Here is a 25627-nt window from a genome sequence, read left to right as displayed (position 1 = left end):
CGGTGTATCTGGATACAGTCATTCCAAACACAGGTCGGTCAGTGTATCTGGATACAGTCATTCCAAACCCAGGTGGTCAGTGTATCTGGATACAGTCATTCCAAACCCAGGTAGGTCGGTGTATCTGGATACAGTCACTCCAAACCCAGGTAGGTCAGTGTATCTGGATACAGTCATTCCAAACCCAGGTAGGTCGGTGTATCTGGATACAGTCACTCCAAACCCAGGTAGGCCAGTGTATCTGGATACAGTCATTCCAAACCCAAGTAGGTCGGTGTATCTGGATACAGTCACTCCAAACCCAGGTAGGTCGGTGTATCTGGATACAGTCATTCCAAAACCAGGTAGGTCAGTGTATCTGGATACAGTCATTCCAAACCCAGGTTGATCAGTGTATCTGGATACAGTCATTCCAAAACCAGGTAGGTCAGTGTATCTGGATACAGTCATTCCAAACCCAGGTTGATCAGTGTATCTGGATACAGTCATTCCAAAACCAGGTTGATCAGTGTATCTGGATACAGTCATTCCAAAACCAGGTAGGTCAGTGTATCTGGATACAGTCATTCCAAACCCAGGTTGATCAGTGTATCTGGATACAGTCATTCCAAAACCAGGTTGATCAGTGTATCTGGATACAGTCATTCCAAACCCAGGTGGTCAGTGTATCTGGATACAGTCATTCCAAAACCAGGTAGGTCAGTGTATCTGGATACAGTCATTCCAAACCCAGGTTGATCAGTGTATCTGGATACAGTCATTCCAAACCCAGGTGGTCAGTGTATCTGGATACAGTCATTCCAAACCCAGGTTGATCAGTGTATCTGGATACAGTCATTCCAAAACCAGGTAGGCCAGTGTATCTGGATACAGTCATTCCAAACCCAGGTTGATCAGTGTATCTGGATACAGTCATTCCAAACCCAGGTGGGTCGGTGTATCTGGATACAGTCATTCCAAACCCAGGTAGGTCGGTGTATCTGGATACAGTCATTCCAAACCCAGGTAGGTCGGTGTATCTGGATACAGTCACTCCAAACCCAGGTAGGTCGGTGTATCTGGATACAGTCACTCCAAACCCAGGTAGGTCGGTGTATCTGGATACAGTCACTCCAAACCCAGGTGGTCGGTGTATCTGGATACAGTCATTCCAAACCCAGGTGGTCAGTGTATCTGGATACAGTCACTCCAAACCCAGGTGGTCAGTGTATCTGGATACAGTCACTCCAAACCCAGGTGGTCGGTGTATCTGGATACAGTCATTCCAAACCCAGGTGGTCAGTGTATCTGGATACAGTCATTCCAAACCCAGGTGGTCAGTGTATCTGGATACAGTCATTCCAAACCCAGGTGGTCAGTGTATCTGGATACAGTCACTCCAAACCCAGGTGGTTCGAAATGTATGCCATGCTGATGTGACTCATGCGGCAACACAGAAGAGGTGAGTGGGGAAAAAAATAAATAAACAAGAGTCCCATTTGGTAAACCAGGCCTCCAGGAGCTGACTTACAGCATGGAGGACACCGCTCAATTTACAGAAAAAAAAAGCTGGACATCGAGTCCCGGCGATAGAGAAGATCGTGGGGTGAGGCCCCACTCCAGAGACTCGAGCCCATCATCCCAGCCATCTCTCCTGGTGCAAGTACTGAAGGAGCGCTGACACCGTCGGATGAGACGCTAAACCGAGTGCTCCATCTGCCCACTCGGGTGGGCGTGAAGGATGTCTCCGGTGGGGTTTGAACCCCCCCCCCCGCCTTTCGGTCTACAAGAGGCGAGAGTGCTACCCAATGAGCCACGGCCTGCCAATCGCACTGCAGGGACTGTGTACCCTCGCCCTAAGAATCTGGAGTTGGCGACGTTAATGCTATGGGCCCTAACCCGTCGCCTTGTTTTTTTTTGTCGTCACAGGAATCACGGGATGCATCTGGCGATCGTTCAGGTCAGCAAAAATCCATGTCGTTTTATTTGGCTGGCGTGCAGAAACTTGAGGGTTGATTTTAATCCAGCTCGCCCAGCGGGTACGGTGCGGGCTGGGGGGGGTGAAGATGGCTTTCGGGGAGCAGGGGGGGGGTGCGGTTGTCGCCCCATGTTTCCGTCCCCCACACCGCCTGAATTCAGAGAGCGGGGGCCTAATTTCAGTGATGTCATCGGCACCTCTTTAACCCCGGAGGCCCAGAGAAGTGAGATATTATTTTTTGAAAGAATTTTTGAAGGTTCCCCCTGGGCCAGGAAGGAGCGGGAGTGGCTTCTCCTGACCCCACGAGGACACCTTGGGCCTCTGCTACCCCGGGCTTCCCCCCCTCCCCTTTAACCCCTGATCGCGGACGTTCCGATATTCCCCCCCCTCCCCAATTCCTGATTTACCCTTGCTGGGGTCCATATTCCGTGGGTTTCCCTACGGCCTGACACCGACCCCCCCACCGCCAAACACGAATTTTGACTCCCGCCCGTTGTCAGTGAGGTAATTCCCGATGGTTTGTTGGGGAGTCAGTGTCGGGGCTTGTAAATGAGTTAATATCTCCCAGGCCTTAGGTTCCGGGGGGAGGGGGAAGACTGTTCACCACCCGTAACGGTCCGCCCCACCCCCCCCCTTACCCGCATGAGTTAAATTGGGGCTTTAGAGCTTCATAGAATTTACAGCACAGAAACAGGCCATTCGGCCCAACTGGTCTATGCCGGTGTTTATGCTCCACATGAGCCTCCTCCCTCCCTACTTCATCTCATCCTATCAGCATATCCTTCTATTCCTTTCTCCCTCATGTGTTTATCGAGCTTCCCCTTAATTGCATCTCTGCTATTCGCCTCAACTACTCCTTGTGGTAGCGAGTTCCACATTCTCACCGCTCTCTGAGTAAAGAAGTTTCTCCTCAATTCCCTATTGGATTTATTAGGGACAATTTTGCATGTATGACCCCGAGTTATGATCTCCCCCACAAGTGGGAAGATTTTCTCTGCTTCTACCCTATCGAACCCCTTCATAATTTTAAAGACCTCTATCAGGTCACCCCTCAGTCTTTTCTGGGAAATGAAGTGGGGCAGGTGGAGCATGTTTCAGCAGGGGAGCATTTGGGGAACAGTGATCATAATATCATTAGGTTTAGAAAAGGACAAGGAACAATCAAATGTGAAAATACCTAACTGGAGGAGGGCTAATTTCAGTGAGTTAAAAAGGGATCTTGCCCAGGTGGATTGGAATCGAAGATTGTCAGGCAAAACAGTAATTGAACAATGGGAGGCCTTCAAGGGAGAGATGGTTCGGGTACAGAGTAGACACATTCCCACAATGGGGAAAGGAAAGGCCGTCCAAAGCTAGAGCTCCCTGGATGACTAAAGATATAGAGATTAAAATGAAACAGAGAAGGGAGGATTATGATGAATATAAGGTTCATAATACAGTGGAGAACCAGGCTGAATACAGAAAGTACAGAGGAGATCTAAAAAAGGGAATAGGAGGGGCAAAGAGAGAGTATGAGAATAGATTAACATAAAAGGGAACTCAAAAGTCTTTTAAAACATATAAATAGTAAAAGGGTAGTCAAAGGAAGGGTGGGACCGATTAGGGACAAAAAAGGAGATCTTCTTGTGGAGGCAGAGGGCATGGCTGAGATACTAAATGAATACTTCACGTCCATCGTCACTAGAGAAGAGGATGCTGCCATTGTAGCAGTAAAGGAGGAGGTAGTAGCGATATTGGATAGGACAAAAATAGATAAAGAGGAGGCACTTAAAAGATTGGCAGTAATCAAAGTAGGAAAGTCTCCGGGCCCAGATGGGATGCATCCTCGGTTACTGAGGGAAGTAAGGGTGGAAATTGCGGAGGCTCTGGCCACAATCTTCCAATCATCCATCGATACGGGGGTGGTGCCAGAGGACTGGAGGATTGCAAATGTTACACCCCTGTTCAAAAAAGGGGAGAGGGACAAACCCGGCAATTACAGGCCAGTCAGCCTAACGTCGGTGGTGGGGAAACTTTTAGAGACAATAATCCAGGACAAAATTAATTGTCACTTGGAGAAGTCTGGGCTAATAAATGAAAGTCAGCACGGATTTGTTAAAGGAAAATCGTGTTTGACTGAGTTGATTGAGTTCTTTGATGAAGTAACGGAGAGGGTCGATGAGGGGAGTGCGGCTGATGTTGTGTATATGGACTTTCAAAAGGCATTTGATAAAGTGCCACATAATAGACTAGTTAACAAAATTGAAGCCCATGGGATTAAAGGGACAGTGGCAGCGTGGATACAAAATCGGCTGAGGGAACAGAAAGCAGAGAGTAATGGTGAACGGTTGTTTTTTTCAGACTGGAGGGAAGTATACAGTGGTGTTCCCCAGGGGTCAGTATTAGGACCACTGCTCTTTTTGATTTATTTAATGACCTGGACTTGGGTACAGAGGTTATAATTTCAAAGTTTGCAGATGACACGAAACAAAAGCAAGGAAGTTATGCTAAACCTTTATAAAACACTGGTTAGGCCTCAGCTGGAGTTTTGTGTTCGGTTCTGGGCACCACACTTTGGAAGGCTGCCTTAGAGAGAGTGCCGAAGAGATTTACTAGAGTGGTGCCAGGGATGAGGAGAGATTTTAATAGGCAATTGGATTGATACTTGAAAAGGAAAAACTTGCAGGGATATGGGGAAACAATGGGGGAGGGGGACTAATTGGTCAGGTTTTTCAAAGAGCCGGCACAGGCACGATGGGCCGAATGGCCTCCATCTGTTCCCTATGAGTCTATGAATCATAACCCCAAAGACGAGCACAAAATCTAGGCCGACACTCCCCGGTTGCCAATCCTGAGGGAACGCTGCACTGTCAGAGGTGCCGTCTTTCGGATGAGACGTTAAACCAAGGCCCCATCTGCCCTCTCAGGTGGGACGTAAAAGATCCCGCAGGCACTATTTCGAAGAAAAGCAGGGGAGTTCTCCCCTTCTGTCCTGGCCCAAATATTTATCACTCAACCAACATCACTATAAAACAGATGAGCTGGTCATCATCACACTGCTGTTTGTGGGATCTTGCTGTGCGCAAATCGGCTGCCGCGTTTCCCTACACCACAACGGCGACCACACTTCAAAAGTACTTCGGTGGCTGTGAAGCGCTTTGGGACGTCCTGAGGTCGTGAAAGGCGCTGTACGAATGTGAGTCTTTCTTTCCTTTCTGTCTTCACAGCCGATAACGGGGCCGCCGAGGGGGCGATCCTCAAACGAAGGGGGTCGGAGAAGGGTGGCGCTCATTCAGAAAGAAGAGACTCGTCCGAGGAGAGCGGAGAGTTCAAGAAAGTAGTAATGGTGGACCCATACTTTGGGGAGTACCTGAAAGAGAGAAGTGATGTTCAGAGGGCCTTTCATCAGGAGCTGGTCGGAGCTCAGTGCGAGGTCCAACTGGGCGCAGTCAGTGACACAATTCTTCTCGTTCCCACATTCAGCAGAAACATACCCGGGGAGGCTTCAACTGAATGGGGCGATGAGGCGAGAAGGGCATTTAAGAAAGTGCTCAGAAGGTACCTGGTTCATACCGAAACCCACCCAGCAAAGGGCCAACTGCTGATGGAGCAATCCAAACTGGCCCCCAAGTCTGTCTCCATTTTCAGCCCAACCCCGCAAAGTCTCACCATAGTCGTGGGCCTGAGCGAAGAGGTCAGACGTTTCATCGGCTTAATCGAGCCGTTCGCCGGGCAGGTTGAACCCGCGGAGGACACGCAGAGCGAGGCCAAACTGCGGAGCCTTTCAAAGTTCTCCCTCATCAGGGACTCCTTTGAAGAGCATCTCAAGACTCGCAGTCCACGTGTAACGTGGACCTTGGACGAATCTCGTTCCTCGATCTCGTTCGCGGGACGCCCGGACGCGGTGCGTGACGCCGCGACGGAACTCCACGGCCGTCTGAGTCAAGTGTCGGAGGCAACGGTCCGGCTCTCGGATCAGGAAACGGCATTCCTCGGCTTGTGGACGCCCCAAGAGATGGCCAAAGAACTGTTTCCTTTCCCCGTTGCCATGGAGGTGGCTGGCCGGCAGGTGGTCCTGTTCGGAAACTCGCCGCTTGATCTGAAACGAGCCGAAACGATCCTGACCGAGAAAATCTCCGAGGAAGTAATCGAGGTACCGGATGTAGCTCGGGTAGCAACGGCGGCCAAAGAGTGGCAGCCGTTTCTCAGTAACTCATCAAAGAGGGTGCAGGTCATCGAGGTCAAGGGCAGAGACGGAGATACCGCCAGCATCAACCTCGCTGGTTTCAGCAAGGACGTGAAGCGCCTTGCATCCGCATTAAGGGAGTGTTTACACAACAGTGCCGTGGTGGCGGAGACCATTGTGCCTCACACTCAGGAGCTGGTTTTGCTCATTCGCAATCTGATGGAGTTCATGGGCTGGCAAGGCTTCCAGTCGGAAATCAGCACCCGGGGCAGGCAAGCTATCGTTCTCACAGGGCCCAGGTCAGTCGTGGCAGGAGAGAAGGTCCGTCTGGAGAGCTGCCTGGCGTCCGTCACGTGCGAGAGCCTGACGGTACCCCTACCGGGAGCGAAGGAGTTCTTCCAAGGGAGCGGGAAGGAGCATTTGGACGCTGTAGGCCGAAAATCAAAGTGCTTGGTCGTGCTGAAAGAGGACCCCCCGGCCGGTGAGACTGGAGGGGATCAGCTGGCGTCCCCGGGCAGCGTGGTCCTCTCCACCTACTGCTCGGAAGGCGGGGTGGTCATCTCAATCTGCCGGGGGGACATCACGAAGCAGCAGGTTGACGCGATAGTCAATGCAGCCAATGGAAGGCTCAATCACAGCGGCGGCGTGGCCAGGGCCATCTCTAAAGCTGGAGGACCCGAGATAGACAGGGAAAGCTCGGCTTACGTGGCAGCACACGGGAATGTGCAGGTTGGGCAGGCGGTGATGACTGACGCCGGGAGACTTCCTTGCAAGAAGGTCATCCACGCAGTGGGGCCCCGGTGGAGCGGAAGCCACAGCGAGGAGAGCCAGGTCAAAGACCTCTTGAGGAGTTCTGTCTCCGAGTCCCTGCAGCTGGCAGAGAAACACAACCTCCAGTCGATCGCCATCCCGTGCCTGAGTTCCGGTATCTTTGGCGTCCCCAAGGCGCTGTGCGCCAACGCTATCGTCACGGCCATCAAGGAATCCGACACCCGCTCGCTGAGGCGCATCACCCTGATCGACATCGACGAGGACGTCCTCTCCGAACTCCAAAGAGCCTGCGGGCGGCTCTGGACTCCACCATCCCGCAGGAGCCCGTGCGATTCGAGCGTCCGACCGCCGAGCCTGTCGCCTGACCCTGGCCCCCCGGCAACCACCCAATTGGAAATCATTTCCGGGCCGATCGAGGAAGAGGCGGTAAGCTGGACTTGTTCTCAGTTTCATTGGAGGTGAATATTCTGGGACTGGGTGGGGGCGGTGGGTTGAGACGCTGGCCCGCTCGCCCTCTGGGAGCTGAGGTCAGCCCCAGACAGAGGGGATGAGGGGCTCCTCTCTCTCTCTGATAGGGGGGACTGGGTGGGGCAGTGGGTCAGACACTGTCCTTTCACTCTCTGGGACCTGAGTTAAATCCACACCCAGACAGATGAAGGTGTCCTCTTTCTGATGGTTTTATAAGGGCGGTATGTGAAATGAATTTGAGCATTCTTAACATACGGAGTGGGAATTTCAGGCACAAATTGACGCCTTGGGGTAACAGTTCTGATGCACTGCCCCTTGGTGTGTGCTGGGAGTGCACAATTCAGCGTGAGATCGGCAATCTCACTGAGAACGATTGCTCCTGTGACTCACCTTTGGAGGGGAGCCGGCGAGAACCGAATGGTTAGATACCCTGAGCTTTGCTGGACAACCTTTGGGATCGGGGAATGTTTCCTAGAATCAGAGAGCACAGAAGGAGGCCATTCGGCCCATCGTGCCTGCGCCGGCTCCTCGAAAGAGCTCTCCAATTAGTCCCGCCCCTGCCCTTTCCCCATAGCCCGACAATTGTTTTCCTTCTCAAGTATTTATCCAATTCCCTTTTGAACGTTACCATTGAACCTGCTTCCACCGCCCATTCAGGCAGCGCGTTCCAGATCATAACAACTCTCTGCGAAAACAGTTTTCCTCCTCATCTCCCACCCGCCCCCCCCCCCGGCTCTGTTGCCAGTGACCTTAAATCTGTGTGTGCTCTGGTTGCCGACCCTTCTACCAGTGGATAGATACTCTGAGCTTTGCTGGACTACTTTTGGGATCAGGGAATGTTTCTTAGAATAAGGGAGCACAGAAGTCGGCCATTCGGCCCATCTCTACTCTTTGATGGAGTAGGCAGTTTCACCTATCTACTCTATTAAAACCCTTCATGATTTTGAACACCTCTATTAAATGTCCCCTTAACCTTCTCTGCTCTAAGGAGAACAATCCCAGCTTCTCCAGTCTCTCCATGCAATTGAAGTCCCTCTTGCCCTGGTGCCATTCTGGTAAATGTCCCCTTAACCTTCTCTGCTCTAAGGCGAGCGATCCCAGCTTCTCCAGTAAATGCAGAACTTTTCACAGGAGGTCCGATGAGTTGGAGATTGTCCATGTGCCTCGAGACAGGTTGAGCCAAATGTCCTTTTTACCTTCCTCGCCTTCAGTACATTAAGATGTGTAGATGCCTGAAAATAACAGCTGGTTCTAATCCCTCTGGGCAAGATCCCTTTTTAACTCACTGAAATTTCTCCAGTCTCTCCACGTAACTGAAGTCCCTCATCCCTGGCACCATTCTGGTAAATCGCCTCTGCACCCTCTCTAAGGCCTTGACATCCTTCCTAAAGTGTGGTGCCCAGAATCGGACACAATACTCCAGCTGAGGCCCTAACCAGTGATTTATAAAGGTTTAGCATAACTTCCTTGCTTTTGTACTCTATGCCAGTACTCTACTCCAACTGAGTAAACTGGTAAAAAAGCATACGGGATCCTGGGCTTTATAAACAGAGGCATAGAGTACAAAAGCAAGGAGTGGATGCAGAAGAGATTTACTAGAATGGTACCAGGGGTGAGGGACTTCAGTTATCTGCAGAAACTGGGGTTGTTCTCCTTAGAGCAGAGAAGGTTAAGGGGAGATTTTATCGAGGTGTTCAAAATCATGAAGGGTTTTGAGAGAGTAAATAAGGAGAAACTGTTTCCAGTGGCAGGAGGGTCGGTAACCAGAGGACACAGATTTAAGGCGATCAGCAAAAGAGCCAGAGGCGATGTGAGGAAACATTTTTTTCCACAGCGAGTTGGAATTCACTGCCTAAAGCAGATTCAATGATAACTTTCAAAAGGGGAATTGGATAAATACTTGAAGGGAAAAGATTTACAGGGCTACGGGAAAAGCGCAGGTGAATGGGACTGATTGGACAGTTCTTTCAAAGAGCCAGCACAGGCACGATGGGCCAAATAGCCTCCTCCTGTGCTGTACCTACTATACTACTACAAAGCTGGGTGGTTCTCCTAAGAGCAGAGAAGGTTAAGGGGAGTTTTAATAGAGTTTTGATAGAGGAAATGAGGAGAAACTGTTTCCACTGGCAGGAGGGTCAGCAACCAGAGGACACAGATTTAAGATAGTTGGCAAAAGAACCAGAGGGGGTGAGATGAGGAGAATTTTTTACGCAGCGAGTTGTGATGATCTGGAATTCACTGCCTGAAAGGGCGGTGGAAGGAGATTCAATAATAACTTTCAAAAGGGAATTCGATAAATACTTGAAGGGAAAAAATTTGCAGGGCTACGTGAAAAGAGCAGGGGGATTGGGACTAATTGGATTGCTCTTTCAAAGAGCCGGCAAGGGTACGATGGGCCGAATGGCCTCCTTCTGTGCTGTATCATTCTACGATTCTATGACCCAAATTAATAGTGTAAAATGACTGAATCTCAAGCAAGGCTTGACCTTGCTGCCAGTCCGTCCTGTCTTACGAGTGCTGCTCCGTACTGTTTGTTCACAGACCGATGTCCTGGTTGCTCCTGTTACCCATGCCTGGGACCTGCACTCCACGGCAGTTTCCAGAGCAATTATTGCCAAGAGTTTGACTCTGAAATGGCCTTTCAAAACATGCCAAAGCACAAATCCAGCGATTGTCAAAAAAGTTGACGTCTCAGATGACCGCAGTTTGAAGTGCAAATATATCTACTTTGTCGTCTGCAATCGATGGACTGAGCTCAAAGACCAGGCTGAAAAGGTAACTGGGCTCTTTCTGTGAATATAAGCTTTTCTAGTATCATTCTGAAAAATGTTCCCTAGTGGAGAGTTATTTTGAACTAAATACGGAACCAGTCTTCCAGCGGACTGGAAGCAGTATCCATTCATCCCTCCATCCATCTACCTCCACCCATCCATCTGTCCATCCTTCAGTCCGTCCGTCAATCCATCCATCCATCCGTCCGTCATCCATCCATCAGTCCATCCCTCCATCCTTCTGTCCATCCATCCATCCCTCCATCTGTCCATCCATCCCTCCCTCCGTCTGTCCATCCATCCATCCCTCCGTCTGTCCATCCATCCATCCCTCCGTCTGTCCATCCATCCATCCCTCCGTCTGTCCATCCATCCATCCCTCCGTCTGTCCATCCATCCATCCCTCCGTCTGTCCATCCATCCATCCCTCCGTCTGTCCATCCATCCATCCCTCCGTCTGTCCATCCATCCATCCATCCCTCCGTCTGTCCATCCACCCATCCCTCCGTCTGTCCATCCATCCCTCCCTCCGTCTGTCCATCCATCCATCCCTCCGTCTGTCCATCCACCCATCCCTCCGTCTGTCCATCCATCCCTCCCTCCGTCTGTCCATCCATCCATCCCTCCATCTGTCCATCCACCCATCCCTCCGTCTGTCCATCCATCCCTCCCTCCGTCTGTCCATCCATCCATCCCTCCGTCTGTCCATCCATCCATCCCTCCGTCTGTCCATCCATCCATCCCTCCGTCTGTCCATCCATCCATCCCTCCGTCTGTCCATCCATCCATCCCTCCGTCTGTCCATCCATCCATCCCTCCGTCTGTCCATCCATCCATCCCTCCGTCTGTCCATCCATCCATCCCTCCGTCTGTCCATCCATCCATCCCTCCGTCTGTCCATCCATCCATCCGTCCGTCCGTCATCCATCCATCAGTCCATCCCTCCATCCTTCTGTCCATCCATCCATCCCTCCATCTGTCCATCCATCCCTCCCTCCGTCTGTCCATCCATCCATCCCTCCGTCTGTCCATCCATCCATCCCTCCGTCTGTCCATCCATCCATCCCTCCGTCTGTCCATCCATCCATCCCTCCGTCTGTCCATCCATCCATCCCTCCGTCTGTCCATCCATCCATCCCTCCGTCTGTCCATCCATCCATCCCTCCGTCTGTCCATCCATCCATCCCTCCGTCTGTCCATCCATCCATCCCTCCGTCTGTCCATCCATCCATCCCTCCGTCTGTCCATCCATCCATCCCTCCGTCTGTCCATCCATCCATCCCTCCGTCTGTCCATCCATCCCTCCCTCCGTCTGTCCATCCTTCCCTCCATCGCTCTGTCCATCCATCCATCCCTCCGTCTGTCCATCCATCCATCCCTCCGTCTGTCCATCCATCCCTCCCTCCGTCTGTCCATCCATCCCTCCCTCCATCTGTCCATCCATCCCTCCCTCCGTCTGTCCATCCATCCATCCCTCCCTCCGTCTGTCCATCCATCCATCCATCCCTCCGTCTGTCCATCCATCCCTCCATCCGTCTGTCCATCCATCCCTCCATCCGTCTGTCCATCCATCCCTCCCTCCGTCTGTCCATCCATCCATCCCTCCGTCTGTCCATCCACCCATCCCTCCGTCTGTCCATCCATCCCTCCCTCCGTCTGTCCATCCATCCATCCCTCCGTCTGTCCATCCATCCATCCCTCCGTCTGTCCATCCATCCCTCCATCCGTCTGTCCATCCATCCATCCCTCCGTCTGTCCATCCATCCATCCCTCCGTCTGTCCATCCATCCATCCCTCCGTCTGTCCATCCATCCATCCATCCCTCCGTCTGTCCATCCATCCATCCCTCCGTCTGTCCATCCATCCCTCCATCCGTCTGTCCATCCATCCATCCCTCCGTCTGTCCATCCATCCATCCCTCCGTCTGTCCATCCATCCATCCCTCCGTCTGTCCATCCATCCCTCCATCCGTCTGTCCATCCATCCCTCCCTCCGTCTGTCCATCCATCCATCCATCCGTCTGTCCATCCATCCATCCCTCCGTCTGTCCATCCATCCCTCCATCCGTCTGTCCATCCATCCATCCTTCCGTCCGTCCATCCGGCCCTCCATTTATCCACCTATTCATCCATCCCATTTCTCAATCCATCCATCCCATTTTTCCATCCATCCATCCCGTTTCTCAATCCATCCATCCATTCATTCCTCTGTCCATTTATCCATCCATCTTCGAGAGATTGGATATGCTTCTGGAGAAAGAAGGGATTGAGAGCTATTAGCCTAGAAATGACTGTTGGCGATATGCAAACGAGTTCTTAACAAGTTCATAGGATTTTCCTTTATTTTGGTGGAGGAGGCAACCCATTTAGAATAAACAGGTTAACACCTCCCTTAGAATATTGGGCAGACTTATGTCGTGTGAACTCTTTAAGCACCCATCTCTTCATCACCTACAGTAATTTCAAGGCTATGGCCAGAAGATGGGGTCGATCAAATTAGAAAAAAGAACAGATCAGTCGGGGGTCCGATGTTTCCCAAAATGCAGCGTCAGGTTCCACATGTACGCTGACGACACCCAACTCTACCTCACCACCACCTCCCTCGACCCTTCCACTGTCTCTGATTTGTCACACAGCTTGTCCGATGAGCAAAAATCCCTCCAACTAAATATTGGGAAGACGGAAACCATTGTCTTTGGTCTCCGCCACAAACTCCATTCCTCTCCCTGGCCACTGTCTGAGGCTGAACCAGACCGTTCGCAACCTCGGCGTCCCCTTTGACCCTGAGATGAGCTTCTGACCACATATCCGCTCCATCACCAAGACCGCCTACTTCCACCTCCGTAACATCGCCCGTCTCCGCCCCTGCCTCAGCTCATCTGCTGCTGAAACCCTCATCCACGCTCTTGTTACCTCCAGACTGGACTATTCCAATGCTCTCCTGGCCGGCCTCCCATCTTCCACCCCCCATAAACTTGAGCTCATCCAAAACTCTGCTGCCCGTATCCTAACTCGCATCAAGTCCTGTTCACCCATCACCCCCTGTGCTCGCTGACCTACATTGGCTCCCGGTCCGGGGACGCCTCGAGTTTAAAATTCTCATCCTCGTTTTCAAATCCCTTCATGGCCCTCGCCCCTCCCGATCTGTAACCTCCTGCAGCCCCACAACCCTCCGAGATCTCTGCACTCCTCCAATTCTTGCCTCTTGCATATCCCCGACTTTAATCGCTCCACCATTGGCGGCCGTGCCTTCAGCTGCCTGAGCCCTAAGCTCTGGAATTCCCTCCCTAAACCTCTCCACATCTCTCTCCTCCTTTAAGACGCTCCTTAAAACTCTTTGATCAAGTTTTTGGTCACCTGTCCTAATATCTCCTTATGTGGCTCGGTGTCAAATTTTGTTTGATAATCGCTCCTGTGAAGCGCCTTGGGATTTTTTACTACGTTAAAGGCACTGTATAAATGCAAATTGTTGTTGTTCTTGTTCTAAATGTTCCTCTCTCTTGTCAAGATGGCTGCCCCTTTTCATTTGTGTCTCTTTCATTCCGCTCTCCCTCTCCCCTACCAGTCCCTGCGCCGCGGCATCAGGACTTGCCTCGAAGATTGCCACAAGGCGTCTCTCTCCTCGATTACGTTCCCGTTCGTCGGCGCGGGAAAGGTCATGGCCTTTCCCAAGGAGGTCGCGGCCAGGGCTCTGCTGGGAGAAGTCCAGAGGTTCAAGGATGAGAATGGGCCCACGTCGATAAAGAGCGTCAGGATTGCCGTTCATCCGGCCAACAAGTCTGGAGAAGCGGTAGATGTTACGCTGGTAATGTGGGGTCTGCAGAGTTAAAAAGAAAGAGACTCGCATAGATAGGAAGTCAGGAACTGGAGGAGGCCATTCAGCCCCTCGAGCCTGTTCCGCCATTCAGTGAGACTGTGGCTGATCTGTATCTTAACTCCATTTACCCGCCTTGGTTCCATATCCCTCAATCCCCTCACCTAACAAAAATCTAGCAATCTCAGTTTTGAAATTTTCAATTGACCCCCAGCCTCAACAGTTTTTTGGGGGAGAGAGTTCCTGATTTCCACTCCCCTTTGTGTGAAGAAGTGCTTCCTGACATCACCCCTGAACGGCCTGGCTCTAATTTTAAGGTTCTGCCCCCCCCCCCCCCCATTTGTTCTGGACTCCCCCCACTGGAGGAAATAGTTTCTCTCCATCTATCCTATCAAATCCTTTAATCATCCCTTAATCTTCTATACTCGAGGGAATACAAGCCTCGCCTATGCAACCTGTCCTCGTAATTTAATCCAGGCCAGCACTCCCGGCGCCAGTACTGATGGAGCGCTGCACTGTCGGAGGTGTTGCCTTTCGGATGAGACGTTAATCCGAGGCCCCGCCTGCCCCTCTCGGGCGGGACGTAAAAGAGCCCATAGAAGTGTCGGAAGAGCAGAGGAGTTCTCCCTGGCATCCTAGCTAATATTTATCCACGACCAACATCACTAAAAAAAACAGATTATCTGATCATTTGTCTCGCTGCTGTTTGTGGGATCTTGCTGTGCGCAAATTGGCTGCCGCGGGGTTTCCCTACATTACAACAGCGACTACACTACAAAAGTATTTAATTGGCTGTGAAGCGCTTTGGGACGTCCTGAGGTCGTGAAAGGCGCTATATAAATGCAAGTTTTTCCATCCAGTTCCCAGGGGGTGTCTAACCCAATGCCCCACCCAGCCCCCCCCCCCCCCCCAGAGAGAGAGGAGAACCTCCATCCCCTCTGCCTGCGGCTGGATTTGACCCCAGGTCCCCAGAGAGGGTGAAAGGACGGTGTCCCAGCAGTGAATGGTGAAGCAGATCGACTGCAGTCTGGGGACACGAGTGACCGTGCTGGGATCTTCCTTTATACCCACAGATGCTTCGGGAAATACAGCAGTGCCACCAACAGATGAGAACTGGCATGACTGATGGCAGGAGCCAAGGTAAAGAAATAGCTGAGGGGGAGTGGGGTAAGTGTTGGTGGGGCGATGGGGGGCAAGTTACCAATATTATTCCAGGAATTTGACCCAGTGACCATGAAGGAACGACGATATATGTCCAAGTGCGGATGGGGTGTGTGATTCGGAGAGGAACACAGGAACATAAGAGATAGGAGCAGGAGTAGGCCGCACGGCCCCTCGAGCCTGCTCCGCCATTCAGTGAGATCATGGCTGATCTTCGACCTCAACTCCACTTTCCCGCCCGTTCCCCATATCCGTTGATTCCCCTAGAGTCCAAAAATCTATCGATCTCAACCTTGAATACACTCAACGACTGAGCATCCACAGCCCTCTGGGGTAGAGAATTCCAAAGATTCACAGCCCTCTGTGTAAAGAAATTCCTCCTCTTCTCAGTCCCAAATGTCCGACCCCTTATCCTGAGACTATACCCCCTAGTTCTAGACTCTCCAGTCAGGTGAAACAACTTCTCAGCGTCTACCCTCAGAATCTTATATGTTTCAATGAGATCACCTCTCATTCTTCTAAACTCCAGAAAGTATAGGCCCATTCTACTCAACCTCTCCTCATAGGACAACCCTCTCATCCCAGGAATCAATCTGGTGAACCTTCGTTGCACCGCTTCTAAGGCAAGTATATCCTTCCTTAGATAAGGAGACCAAAACTGTACACAGTACTCCAGGTGAGGTCTCACCAATTCCCTGTACAATTGTAGTAAGACTTCCTTACTCTTGTACTCCAACCCCCTTGCAATAAAGGCCAACATGCCATTTGCTTTCCTAATTGCTTGCTGTACCTGCATGTTAACTTTTTGAGTTTCTTGTACCAGGACACGCAAGTTTCTCTGAACACCAACATTTAATAGTTTCTCACCATTTAAAAAATATTGTTTTTCTATTCTCCCGACCAAAGTGAATAACCTCACATTTCCCCACATTATACTCCATCTGCCATCTTTTATTCACTCTCTTAACCTGTCTATATCCCTTTGCAGACTCTTTGTGTCCTCCTCACAGCTTACTTTCCCACCTAGCTTTGTATCGTGAGCAAATTTGGATACATTACACTCGGTCCCTTCATCTAAGTCATTAATATAGATTGTAAATAGCTGAGGCCCAAGCACTGATCCTTGTGGAACCCCACTAGTTACAGCCTGCCAACCTGAGAATGACCCGTTTATCCCTACTCTCTGTTTTCTCTCCGTTAACCAATCCTCTATCCATGTTAATATATTACCCCAAACCCCATGAGCCCTTATCTTGTGTAACAACCTTTTATGTGGCACCTTATCGAATGACTTTTGAAAATCCAAATATACTACATCCACTGGTCCCCCTTTATCTACCCTGCTAGTTACACCCTCAAAAAACTCTAATAAATTTGTCAAACATGATTTCCCTTTCATAAAACCATGTTGACTCTGCCTAATCATATTATGATGTTCTAAGTGCCCGCTTACCACTTCCTTAATAATGGATTCCAGCATTTTCCGGACAACTGATGTCAGGCTAACTGGCCTGTAGTTCCCTGTTTTCTCTCTCCCTCCCTTCTTAAATAGCGGGGTTACATTTGCTACCTTCCAATCCACTGGGACCATTCTAGTATCCAGAGAATTTTGGAAGATCATAACCAATGCATCCACTATCTCTGCAGCCATCCCTTTTAGCACCCTTGGATGTAGCCCATCAGGTCCAAAGAATTTATTGGCTTTTAGTCCCATTAGTTTCTCAAGTACTTTTTTCTACTGATAATTACTTTAAGTTCCTCACTCTCATTAGCCCCTTGGTTCCCCACTATTTCTGGTATGCTTTTTGTGTCTTCCACTGTGAAGACAGTTACAAAATATTTGTTTAACGTATCTGCCGTTTCCTGATTCCCCATTATAATTTCTCCTGTCTCAGCCTCTGAGGGACCAACGTTTACTTTTGCTACTCTCTTCCTTTTTACATAGTTGCAGAAGCTCTTACAATCCATTTTTATATTTCTTGCTAGTTTACTTTCATATTCTGTTTTCTCCCTTTTTATCAATTTTTTGGTTGTCCTTTGCTGGTTTCTAAAACTCTCCCAATCCTCAGGCATACTACTCTTGTTGGCAACAGTTTGGGTTCCGCCAGGACCACTCGGCTCCAGACCTCATTACAGCCTTGGTCCAAACTTGGACAAAAGAGCTGAATTCCAGAGGTGAGGTGAGAGTGACTGCCCTTGACATCAAGGCAGCATTTGACCGAGTGTGGCACCAAGGAGCCCTAGTAAAATTGAAGTCAATGGGAATCAGGGGGAAAACTCTCCAGTGGCTGGAGTCATACCTAGCCCAAAAGAAGATGGTAGTGGTTGTTGGAGGCCAATCATCTCAGCCCCAGGACATTGCTGCAGGTGTTCCTCAGGGCAGTGTCCTAGGCCCAACCATCCTCAGCTGCTTCATCAATGACCTCCCTCCATCATAAGGTCAGAAATGGGGATGTTCGCTGATGATTGCACAGTGTTCAGTTCTATTTGTAACCCCTCAGATAATGAAGCAGTCCGTGCCCCCATGCAGCAAGACCTGGACAACATCCAGGTTTGGGCTGATAAGTGGCAAGTAACATTCGCGCCAGACAAGTGCCAGGCAATGACCATCTCCAACAAGAGAGAGTCTAACCACCTCCCCTTGACATTCAACGGCATTACCATCGCTGAATCCCCCACCATCAACATCCTGGGGGTCACCATTGACCAGAAACTTAACTGGATCAGCCACATAAATACTGTGGCAACAAGAGCAGGTCAGAGGCTGGGTATTCTGCGGCGAGTGACTCACCTCCTGACTCCCCAAAGCCTTTCCACCATCTACAAGGCACAAGTCAGGAGTGTGATGGAATACTGTCCACTTGCCTGGATGAGTGCAGCTCCATCAACACTCAAGAAGCTCGACACCATCCAGGACAAAGCAGCCCACTTAATTGGCACCCCATCCACCACCCTAAACATTCACTCCCTTCACCACTGGCACACTGTGGCTGCAGTGTGTACCATCCACAGGATGCACTACAGCAACTCGCCAAGGCTTTTTTGACAGCACCTCCCAAACCCGCGACCTCTACCACCTAGAAGGACAAGGGCAGAAGGCACATGGGAACAACACCACCTGCACATTCCCCTCCAAGTCACACACCATCCCGACTTGGAAATATATCGGCCGTTCCTTCATCGTCACTGGGTCAAAATCCTGGAACTCCCTTCCTAACAGCACTGTGGGAGAACCTTCACCACACGGACTGCAGCGGTTCAAGAAGGCGGCTCACCACCACCTTCTCAAGGGCAATTAGGGATGGGCAATAAATGCCGGCCTCGCCAGCGACGCCCACATCCCATGAGCAAATAAAAAAAATATTATAGGCCTCTTCTTTTAATCTAATAATAGCCTTAACTTTTTTAGTTAGCCACGAGTGGATCACTTTTCCCGTAGAGTTTTTATTTCTCAATGGGATGTGTGTTTGTTGAGAATATTGAAATATTTCTTTAAATGTTTGCCATTGCTTTTCAACCGTCATACCCTTTAATTTAATTTCCCAATCTACCTTAGCCAACTCGCCCCTATGTAATTGGCTTCATTTAAGTTTAAGACTCTAGTTTCGGACTTAAGTCCGTCATTCTCAAACTCAATTTGAAATTCTATCATATTATGATCACTGTTCCCCAGAGGATCCTTTACTGTGAGATTACTAATTAACCCTATCTCATTACACAATATAAGATCTAAAATAGCCTGCTCCCAGGTTGATTCCATCATGTATTGCTCTAGGAAACCGTCTCGAATGCATTCCATGAACTCGTCCTCCAAACTACCTTTGCCAATTTAATTTACCCAGTCCATATGAAGATTAAAGTCCCCCATGATTACTGCAATACCTTTGTTACAAGCTCCTATTATTTCATGATTAATACTCTGTCCAACGGTATAGCTACTGTTAGGGGGCCTAAAAACTACTTCCACCTGTGTTTTTTGCCCCTTGTTATTTCTTATTTCCACCCATACTGATTCTACTTCCTGATCTTCCGAGCCAAGATCCTTTCTCACCACTGTCCTTGTGTCATCCTTTATTATTAGGGCTACCCCCCCCCCCCCGCCTCCTTTTCCATTCTGCCTGTCTCTTCTAAACGTCATGTACCCTGGAATATTTAGTTCCCACTTAGAACTTGCAGGTGATGTTGTTCCCATGCACCCGCTGCCCTCGTCCTTCTAGGTGGTGGAGGTCGCGGGTTTGGGAGGTGCTGCCGGAGAAGCCTTGACGACTTGCCGCCGCGGTTCTTGTGGTTGGGGATGTCATTGGGAACTTTAATTGTAAGGTGTCAGCTGTGGCTCAGTGGGTAGCAGGCTGGCCTCGGAGTCAGAAGGTCATGGGTTCAATCCCCACTCCAGAAAATTGAGCGCGTAATCCAGGGCTGGCACTCCCGGTGACGCTACTGAGCAGGTGCTGCACCGTCGGAGGGACAGTACTGAGGGACTTTTGGATGAGGAGTTAAACTGAGGTGGATGTAAAAGATCCCATGGCCACTATTGGAAGAGCAGGGCAGTTCTCCCCAGTCTCCTAGACAATATTTATCCCTCAGCCAACATCATTAAAACAGATTATGAAAGAAGGACTTGTATTTATATAGTGACTTTGACGACCTCAGGACGTCCGAAAGCACTTCACAGCTGATGAAGTACTTTTGAAGTGCGGTCACCGTTGTAATGTAGAAAACACGGCAGCCAATTCGAGATCAAGATCAGCAAAATCCCACAAACAGCAACCAGATCATCTGTTCTTTAGTGATGTTGGCCAAATGTTGTCCCCAGGACACTGGGTAGAACTCCCCCCCCCCACCCCTGCTCTTCTTCGAATAGTGCCAAGCGATCTTTTGCATCCACCCGAGAGGGCAGACGGTTTTAACGTCTCACCTGAAAGACGGCACCTCCGACAGTGCAGCATTCCCTCAGTACCGGCAACGGGAGTATCGGCCTGGATTATGGGGGTCAAGTCTCTGGTGTGGGGTTTGAACCCACGATCGTCTGATTCAGAAGCCAGAGTGCTACCACTGAGACACGGCTAACACTTAACTAGCTGGTCATTTTATCTCATTGTTGTTTGTGGGATCTCGCTGTGCGAAAATTGGCTGCTGCGTTGCCTACATTACAACAGTGACTACACTTCAAACCCTAATTGGCTGCAAAGCACTTTGGGACATCCTGGGGTCGTGAAAGGCGCTAGACAAATGCAAGTCTTTCTTTAAGGCTGTCAGATGTGGCACTGACACATCGAATTTTGCTCATGTGCCAGGTGCCTTTTATCACTCACTGGCGGATTCAGAAGACATCGTCAGGATGAATATCGGGGATATCGTTCTGCAAGTCGTCCGTGGTAATATTACCAAGGAAACAAATGATGTCATTGTCAATTCAACGAGCATCAGCCCGCCTGCCCAAGGTAAAGGCATAGTTTTTAATCATATCTCTGCCATCTCACAAGTTTATATATACATGTACACTACATCTGGCATACACGCACACGTACATACACGCACACGTACATACACGCACACGTACATACACACACACGTACATACACACACACGTACATATACACACACGCACATATATACACACACCTACACATACATACACACATATGTACATATAAACATACACGCACGTACATATACACATGCGCGTTCACACACATATAAACACATGCACATGTACACACAAACATACATATACACATGTACATAGAAACACATACATATAAACACACAAACAACAACAACTTGCGTTTATATAGCGCTTTTAATGTCACTGAGCCATGTAAGGAAATGTTAGAACAGGTGATCAAAAGCTTGGTCAAAAAGGTAAGTTTTAAGGAGTGTCATAAAGGAGGAGAGAGAGAGGCGGAGAGGTTTAGGGAGGGAATTCCAGAGCTTAGGGCCCGGGCAGCTGAAGGCACGGCCGCCAATGGTGGAGCGATTAAAATCGGGGGATGCGCAAGAGGCCAGAATTGGAGGAGCGCGGAGATCTCGGAGGGTTGTAGGGCTGGAGGAGTTTACAGAGATGGGGGGTGGGGGTGGGGGCGAGGGCTATGGAGGGATTTGAAAACAAGGATAAGAATTTTAAAATCGAGGCATTGCTGGACCGGGAGGTGATGCGTGAACAGGACTTGGTGCGAGTTAGTATACGGGCAGCAGAGTTTTGGATGAGCTCAACCTCAACACAGGTACTTATACACACACACACACACACACACACACACACACACACACACACACTTATATATACACACACACGTACGTATATACACACACACACATGTATGCACACACACATATGTATACACACATGTACGTATATACACACATATGTATACACACACGTACGTATATACACACATACACATGTATACACACACGTACGTATATACACACATGTATACACACACGTACGTATATACACACAGACGTACGTATACACACATGTATACACACGCACGTATACACACACACACAAGTACTTATACACACACACGTACTTATACACACACAAACACACACACTCACGTACTTATACACACGCACATACGCGCGCGCGCACACACACACACACACACACGTACATACACACACACCCATGCTGTTATACACACACACAGATAGATGAGGGCTGTGCAGTAGACGTGGTCTACATGGACTTCAGCAAAGCCTTTGACAAGGTACCGCATGGTAGGTTGTTACATAAGGTTAAATCTCACGGGATCCAAGGTGAGGTAGCCAATTGGATACAAAATTGGCTTGACGACAGAAGGTGGTTGTAGAGGGTTGTTTTTCAAACTGGATGCCTGTGTCCAGCGGTGTGCCTCAGGGATCGGTACTGGGTCTGCTGTTATTTGTTATTTATATTAATGATTTGGATGAGAATTTAGGAGGCATGGTTAGTAAGTTTGCAGATAACACCAAGATTGGTGGCATTGTGGACAGTGAAGAAGGTTATCTAGAATTGCAACGGGATCTTGATAAATTGGGCCAGTGGGCCGATGAATGGCAGATGGAGTTTAATTTAGATAAATGTGAGATGATGCATTTTGGTAGATCAAATCGGGCCAGGACCTACTTCGTTAATGGTAGGGCGTTGGGGAGAGTTATAGAACAAAGAGATCTAGGAGTACAGGTTCATAGCTCCTTGAAAGTGGAGTCACAGGTGGATAGGGTGGTGAAGAAGGCATTCGGCATGCTTGGTTTCATTGGTCAGAACATTGAATACAGGAGTTGGGATGTCTTGTTGAAGTTGTACAAGACATTAGTAAGGCCACACTTGGAATACTGTGTACAGTTCTGGTCACCCTATTATAGAAAGGATATTATTAAACTAGAAAGAGTGCAGAAAAGATTTACTAGGATGCTACCGGGACTTGATGGTTTGACTTATAGGGAGAGGTTAGATAGACTGGGACTTTTTTCCCTGGAGAGTAGGAGGTTAAGGGGTGATCTTATAGAAGTCTATAAAATAATGAGGGGCATAGATAAGGTCGATAGTCAAAATCTTTTCCCAAAGGTAGGGGGGTCTATAACGAGGGGACATAGATTTAAGGTGAGAGGGGAGAGATACAAAAGGGTCCAGAGGGGCAATTTTTTCACTCAAAGGGTGGTGAGTGTCTGGAACGAGCTGCCAGAGGCAGTAGTAGAGGCGGGTACAATTTTGTCTTTTAAAAAGCATTTGGACAGTTACACGGGTAAGATGGGTATAGAGGGATATGGGCCAAGTGCAGGCAATTGGGACTAGCTTAGTGGTATAAACTGGGCGACATGGACATGTTGGGCCGAAGGGCCTGTTTCCATGTTGTAACTTCTATGATTCTATGATACACACACACACACACACACACACACACACACACATTATTAAACACACACACACACACACACACACACGTACTTAAACACACACACATGTACATATACACACACACTCCCATGTTCTTATACACACACATACTTATACACACACACAAACTTATACACACGTACATATGCACACACGTACATATGCACACATGTACATATGCACACACGTACATATGCACACACGTACATATGCACACACGTACATATACACATGTACATACACAGATATGCACACATACATGCATACTTACAAAAAAACACATTTACAAATACACACATACACATACGTATACACACACACACTCACAAAACCAAAATACTGCAGGTGTTGAAAATCTGAAATAAAAACAGAAAATGCTGGAAACCCTCAACAGATCAGGCAGCATCTGTGGGGAGAGTGAAACAAGAGTTAACATTTCAGCTCGATGGTGTTCTGATGAAAGGTCATCGACCTGAAACGTTAACTCTGTTTCCCTCTCCACAGATGCTGCCTGACCTGCTGAGTGTTTCCAGCATTTTCTGTTCTTATTTTCGACATTTATAATGTTGTGAAGGGAACACGAGATGAGGTATAGCACGGGTTAGATACAGAGTAAAGCTCCCTCTACACTGCCCCATCAAACACTCCCAGGGCAGGTACAGGGTTAGATACAGAGTAAAGCTCCCTCTACACTGCCCCATCAAACACTCCCAGGGCAGGTACAGGGTTAGCTACAGAGTAAAGCTCCCTCCACACTGTCCCATCAAACACTCCCAGGGCAGGTACAGGGTTAGATACAGAGTAAAGCTCCCTCTACACTGTCCCATCAAACACTCCCAGGGCAGGTACAGGGTTAGATACAGAGTAAAGCTCCCTCGACACTGTCCCATCAAACACTCCCAGGGCAGGTACAGGGTTAGATACAGAGTAAAGCTCCCTCCACACTGTCCCATCAAACACACCCAGGGCAGGTACAGGGTTAGATACAGAGTAAAGCTCCCTCTACACTGTCCCATCAAACACTCCCAGGGCAGGTACAGCACGGGTTAGATACAGAGTAAAGCTCCCTCTACACTGACCCATCAAACAATCCCAGGGCAGGTACAGGGTTAGATACAGAGTAAAGCTCCCTCTACATTGTCCCGTTAAACACTCCCAGGGCAGGTACAGCACGGGTCAGGGCCTGACATACACTGCGGTATTAAAGATCGCCCTCCTCTAAGGACCAACATCTCTTGCGACCACGTACAAGCTTTTTGTGTGTGCTCTGGCCTAACGTTTCTCTGCCTGGTGCTTCCCTTGTTTCACATTAGACACTGAATGTGTCTCCTGCCACCTAATCTAATTGGGAGGTGGGAAATGAGCGGCTCAGAGCGCCCAGAAGCCGAAAGCTCAGCGACCGACCCCGGCCAGGGTAGATTTCCAAATGACCTCACGGCCTTGCTAAGGTTACCAACTCTGGTTGGACGTATTCCTGGGAGGTTTCATCCCGCCCCCTCCACTCACGCCATTGGACGCCCGACATGTCCATCATCGCGGCGCCCGCCTTCCCACGGCAAATCGGAAAGCAAACAGACTCTCCATTACCCGACTGGATGGTTCTCGACTGTCAGTCAGACAGCCTTTGCTCCCCATCGCCAATGTTTTTAGAACTAATCAACAGAAGTGTTGAAAGGAAAATGGAAAACAACACACTTTCTTTTTAACGCCCCGATGATTTTTCTCCCCGGGATTGCTGGCAGCGGTGTCCTGGAGATTAACCTTCAATTCCTGGAGACTCCAGGCCAAATCCTGGAGAGTTGGCCTTGTGGATAGACCTCCCCCTTTGTCAGATCCTCCCATAGGAACATAGGAACAGGAGTAGGCCATTCAGCCCCTCGAGCCCGCTCCGCCATTTGATAAGATCATGGCTGATCTGTGATCTAGCTCCATATACCTGCCTTTGGCCCATATCCCTTAATACCTTTGGTTACCAAAAAGCTATCTATCTCACATTTAAATTTAGCAATTGAGCGAGCATCAATTGCCGTTTGCGGAAGAGAGTTCCAAACTTCGACCACCCTTTGTGTGTAGAAATGTTTTCCAGTCTCACTCCTGAAAGGTCTGGTTCTAATTTTTAGACTGTGCCCCCTACCCCTAGAATCCCCAACCAGCGGAAATAGTTTCTCTCTATCCACCCTATCCGTTCCCCTTAATATCTTATAAACTTCGATCGATTTCAGTTCCCGGGCAGGGAGTTGGAAATCTAACCCTTGATCTGTTACATTGAAAATCAATTGCTAATTATTGTGTCCCGCTCCAGAGACTCGAGCCCCATAGGCGGTGACTAGTGGGGTACCGCCGGGATCAGTGCTTGGGCCCCAGCTATTCACAATACATATCAATGATTTGGATGAGGGAACCAAATGTAATATTTCCGCAAAACTAGGTGGGATCGTGAGTCGTGAGGAGGATGCAAAGAGACTTCAAGGCGATTTAGACAAAGTTGAGTGAGTGGGCAAATACATGGCAGATGCAGTATAACATGGATATATGTGAAGTTATCCACTCCGGAAGGAAAAACAGAAAGGCAGAATATTATTTAAATGGTGATAGATTGGGAAATGTTGATGTACAAAGGGACCTGGGTGTCCTTG

At 49.3% G+C, this 25627-nt stretch overlaps 1 protein-coding gene across 2 annotated transcripts in view; it reads left to right on the top strand.

The window, feature by feature from the left end:
• Positions 1-25627, top strand: part of LOC137308018 (protein mono-ADP-ribosyltransferase PARP14-like) — a 69353-nt gene that overhangs the window by 7644 nt on the left and 36082 nt on the right. Inside the window, exons 3-8 of one of the 2 annotated variants that reach the window (XM_067976978.1) lie at positions 1909-1939; positions 5164-7319; positions 9903-10136; positions 13697-13921; positions 15019-15085; positions 20401-20547. In XM_067976978.1, coding sequence (XP_067833079.1) covers positions 1909-1939; positions 5164-7319; positions 9903-10136; positions 13697-13921; positions 15019-15085; positions 20401-20547 — 2860 coding nt within the window. Of the gene's footprint in view, positions 1-1908; positions 1940-5163; positions 7320-9902; positions 10137-13696; positions 13937-15018; positions 15086-20400; positions 20548-25627 lie in introns of both variants that reach the window. The other variant, XM_067976976.1, reaches the window with a different exon arrangement.

This window comes from Heptranchias perlo, unplaced genomic scaffold (genome assembly GCF_035084215.1).
Source record: "Heptranchias perlo isolate sHepPer1 unplaced genomic scaffold, sHepPer1.hap1 HAP1_SCAFFOLD_118, whole genome shotgun sequence".
NCBI lineage: Eukaryota > Metazoa > Chordata > Chondrichthyes > Hexanchiformes > Hexanchidae > Heptranchias > Heptranchias perlo.
The sequence above is the reverse complement of the archived record's forward strand: the minus strand, read 5'-3'. Positions and strand labels throughout refer to the sequence as shown.